The sequence below is a fragment of the Eucyclogobius newberryi genome, unplaced genomic scaffold (assembly GCF_026437365.1).
Source record: "Eucyclogobius newberryi isolate DKJ021-1_F unplaced genomic scaffold, fEucNew1.0.hap1 SCAF_26, whole genome shotgun sequence".
NCBI classification, from domain to species: Eukaryota; Metazoa; Chordata; class Actinopteri; order Gobiiformes; family Gobiidae; genus Eucyclogobius; species Eucyclogobius newberryi.
In genome coordinates this window covers 558,170-562,459 of record NW_027315901.1, presented here as the reverse complement: position 1 = coordinate 562,459, position 4,290 = coordinate 558,170, and the positions used below count along the sequence as shown (strand labels likewise).

General features: G+C 58.2%; 1 protein-coding gene across 1 annotated transcript in view; it reads right to left on the bottom strand.

The window, feature by feature from the left end:
* Positions 1 to 2,634: 2,634 nt before the first annotated feature.
* Positions 2,635 to 4,290, bottom strand: part of LOC140372577 (golgin subfamily A member 7-like) — a 35,496-nt gene continuing 33,840 nt past the window's right edge. The window contains exon 5 of the mRNA XM_072459712.1: positions 2,635 to 2,649. Coding sequence (XP_072315813.1) covers positions 2,635 to 2,649 — 15 coding nt within the window. The remainder of the gene's footprint in view (positions 2,650 to 4,290) is intronic.

The following is a 4,290-nucleotide window of genomic DNA, read 5'->3' as shown; positions in this document are numbered from 1 at the left end:
TCAGGACTAAACATGGAGCGGCCTCCTGCTGGTGCCAGAGTCAGGACTAAACATGGAGCGGCCTCCTGCTGGTGCCAGAGTCAGGACTAAACATGGACCGGCCTCCTGCTGGTGCCAGAGTCAGGACTAAACATGGAGCGGCCTCCTGCTGGTGCCAGAGTCAGGACTAAACATGGAGCGGCCTCCTGCTGGTGCCAGAGTCAGGACTAAACATGGACCGGCCTCCTGCTGGTGCCAGAGTCAGGACTAAACATGGACCGGCCTCCTGCTGGTGCCAGAGTCAGGACTAAACATGGAGCGGCCTCCTGCTGGTGCCAGAGTCAGGACTAAACATGGAGCGGCCTCCTGCTGGTGCCAGAGTCAGGACTAAACATGGAGCGGCCTCCTGCTGGTGCCAGAGTCAGGACTAAACATGGACCGGCCTCCTGCTGGTGCCAGAGTCAGGACTAAACATGGAGCGGCCTCCTGCTGGTGCCAGAGTCAGGACTAAACATGGAGCGGCCTCCTGCTGGTGCCAGAGTCAGGACTAAACATGGAGCGGCCTCCTGCTGGTGCCAGAGTCAGGACTAAACATGGAGCGGCCTCCTGCTGGTGCCAGAGTCAGGACTAAACATGGAGCGGCCTCCTGCTGGTGCCAGAGTCAGGACTAAACATGGACCGGCCTCCTGCTGGTGCCAGAGTCAGGACTAAACATGGAGCGGCCTCCTGCTGGTGCCAGAGTCAGGACTAAACATGGAGCGGCCTCCTGCTGGTGCCAGAGTCAGGACTAAACATGGAGCGGCCTCCTGCTGGTGCCAGAGTCAGGACTAAACATGGACCGGCCTCCTGCTGGTGCCAGAGTCAGGACTAAACATGGACCGGCCTCCTGCTGGTGCCAGAGTCAGGACTAAACATGGAGCGGCCTCCTGCTGGTGCCAGAGTCAGGACTAAACATGGAGCGGCCTCCTGCTGGTGCCAGAGTCAGGACTAAACATGGACCGGCCTCCTGCTGGTGCCAGAGTCAGGACTAAACATGGAGCGGCCTCCTGCTGGTGCCAGAGTCAGGACTAAACATGGAGCGGCCTCCTGCTGGTGCCAGAGTCAGGACTAAACATGGAGCGGCCTCCTGCTGGTGCCAGAGTCAGGACTAAACATGGAGCGGCCTCCTGCTGGTGCCAGAGTCAGGACTAAACATGGAGCGGCCTCCTGCTGGTGCCAGAGTCAGGACTAAACATGGAGCGGCCTCCTGCTGGTGCCAGAGTCAGGACTAAACATGGAGCGGCCTCCTGCTGGTGCCAGAGTCAGGACTAAACATGGAGCGGCCTCCTGCTGGTGCCAGAGTCAGGACTAAACATGGAGCGGCCTCCTGCTGGTGCCAGAGTCAGGACTAAACATGGAGCGGCCTCCTGCTGGTGCCAGAGTCAGGACTAAACATGGACCGGCCTCCTGCTGGTGCCAGAGTCAGGACTAAACATGGACCGGCCTCCTGCTGGTGCCAGAGTCAGGACTAAACATGGACCGGCCTCCTGCTGGTGCCAGAGTCAGGACTAAACATGGACAGGCCTCCTGCTGGTGCCAGAGTCAGGACTAAACATGGACCGGCCTCCTGCTGGTGCCAGAGTCAGGACTAAACATGGACCGGCCTCCTGCTGGTGCCAGAGTCAGGACTAAACATGGAGCGGCCTCCTGCTGGTGCCAGAGTCAGGACTAAACATGGAGCGGCCTCCTGCTGGTGCCAGAGTCAGGACTAAACATGGAGCGGCCTCCTGCTGGTGCCAGAGTCAGGACTAAACATGGACCAGCCTCCTGCTGGTGCCAGAGTCAGGACTAAACATGGACCGGCCTCCTGCTGGTGCCAGAGTCAGGACTAAACATGGAGCGGCCTCCTGCTGGTGCCAGAGTCAGGACTAAACATGGAGCGGCCTCCTGCTGGTGCCAGAGTCAGGACTAAACATGGAGCGGCCTCCTGCTGGTGCCAGTGTCAGGACTAAACATGGAGCGGCCTCCTGCTGGTGCCAGAGTCAGGACTAAACATGGAGCGGCCTCCTGCTGGTGCCAGAGTCAGCTCTGAACATGGACCGGCCTCCTGCTGGTGCCAGAGTCAGCTCTGAACATGGACCGGCCTCCTGCTGGTGCCAGAGTCAGGACTAAACATGGAGCGGCCTCCTGCTGGTGCCAGAGTCAGGACTAAACATGGAGCGGCCTCCTGCTGGTGCCAGAGTCAGGACTAAACATGGACCGGCCTCCTGCTGGTGCCAGAGTCAGGACTAAACATGGACAGGCCTCCTGCTGGTGCCAGAGTCAGGACTAAACATGGAGCGGCCTCCTGCTGGTGCTCAGTTGCAGCTCTATGTTTTTTCTGCAGCTTTGTCTGTAAGACAAGCCTGACACGCCCACTCCTGCTTCTGATTGGTCACACTCTAAACTCCGCCCCTTCACCACACACTAGGCTGGGTCAGAAAAGACTAACACAAGATCTAAAGAAAAGTATTTAGAGTTTTAGCTTCGAGGTGAAAAGTGATAAAGAGAAGTTTGTTTAAAGTGTTTGTTAGAGCGAGGGATGAAAAGAAGAAGAGGAAAAGGAAAAAAAAGAGAAAAAAGGAAGAAGAAGAGGAAAGGGTTAATGTGAGAAAGAGTTGGGCGTGACACGAACAGTCACTGCTCTGGAATCTGGACCCAACAAGAGAGAGAGGGAGAGAGAGAGGGGAGGGAGAGAGAGAAGGGAGGGGGAGAGAGAGAGAGAGAGAGAAGGGAGGGAGGGAGAGAGAGAGAGAAGGGAGGGAGGGAGAGAGAGAGAGAGAGAGAAGGGAGGGGGAGAGAGAGAGAGAGAGAAGGGAGGGAGAGAGAGGGGAGGGAGGGAGGGAGAGAGAGAGAGAGAGAGAAGGAGGGAGAGAGAGAGAGAGAGAGAGAGAGAGAGAAGGGAGGGAGGGAGAGAGAGAGAGAGAGAGAGAGAGAGAGAGAGAGAGAGAAGGGGGAGAGAGAGAGAGAGAGAAGGAGAGAGAGAGAGAGAGAGAGAGAGAGAAGGGAGGGGGAGAGAGAGAGAGAGAGAGAAGGGAGGGAGGGAGAGAGAGAGAGAGAGAGAAGAGGGGGGAGAGAGAGAGAGAGAGAAGGGAGGGAGAGAGAGGGGAGGGAGGGAGGAGAGAGAGAGAGAGAGAGAAGGGAGGGAGAGAGAGAGAGAGAGAGAGAGAGAGAAGGGAGGGAGGGAGAGAGAGAGAGAGAGAGAGAGAGAGAGAGAAAGGGGGAGAGAGAGAGAGAGAGAAGGGAGAGAGAGAGAGAGAGAGAGAGAAGGGAGGGGGAGAGAGAGAGAGAGAGAGAGAGAGAGGGGGGGGGGAGGGAGGGAGAGAGAGAGAGAGAGAAGGGAGGGGGAGAGAGAGAGAGGGGAGGGAGGGAGGGAGAGAGAGGGGAGGGAGAGAGAGAGAGGGGAGGGAGGGAGGGAGAGAGAGGGGAGGGAGAGAGAGAGAGGGGAGGGAGGGAGGGAGAGAGAAGGGAGGGAGAGAGAGAGAGAGAGGGGAGGGAGAGAGAGAAGGGAGGGGAGAGAGAGAGAGAGAGAGAAGGGAGGGAGAGAGAGGGAGGGAGAGAGAGAGAGAAGGGAGGGAGAGAGAGAGAGGGGAGGGAGGGAGGGAGAGAGAGGGGAGGGAGAGAGAGAGAGGGGAGGGAGGGAGGGAGAGAGAAGGGAGGGAGAGAGAGAGAGAGAGGGGAGGGAGAGAGAGGAAGGGAGGGGGAGAGAGAGAGAGAGAGAAGGGAGGGAGAGAGAGAGAGAGAGAAGGGAGGGAGAGAGAGAGAGAGAGAGAGAGAAGGGGGAGAGAGAGAGAGAGAGAAGGGAGGAGAGAGAGAGAGAGAGAGAGAGAGAGAAGGGGGAGAGAGAGAGAGAGAGAAGGGAGGGAGAGAGAGAGAGAGAGAGAGAGAAGGGAGGGGGGAGAGAGAGAGAGAGAGAAGGGAGGGAGAGAGAGAGAGAGAGAGAGAGAAGGAGGGGGAGAGTGAGAGTGAGAGAGAGAGAGAGAGAGAAGGGAGGGAGGGGAGAGAGAGGGGAGGGGAGGGAGGGAGAGAGATGGGTGGGGAGAGAGAGAGAGAGAGAGAGAGAGAGAGAGAGAAGGGAGGGGGAGAGAGAGAGAGAGAGTGAGAGAGGGAGAGAAGGGAGGGAGAGAGAGAGAGAGAGAGAGAGAGAGAGAGAGAGAGAGGGGGGGAGGGAGGGAGAGAGAGAGAAGGAGGGGGAGAGAGAGAGAGAGAGAGAGAGAAGGGGGGAGGGAGGGAGAGAGAGAGAGGGGAGAGAGGAGAGAGAGAGAGGAGGGAGAGAGAGGGGAGGGAGAGAGA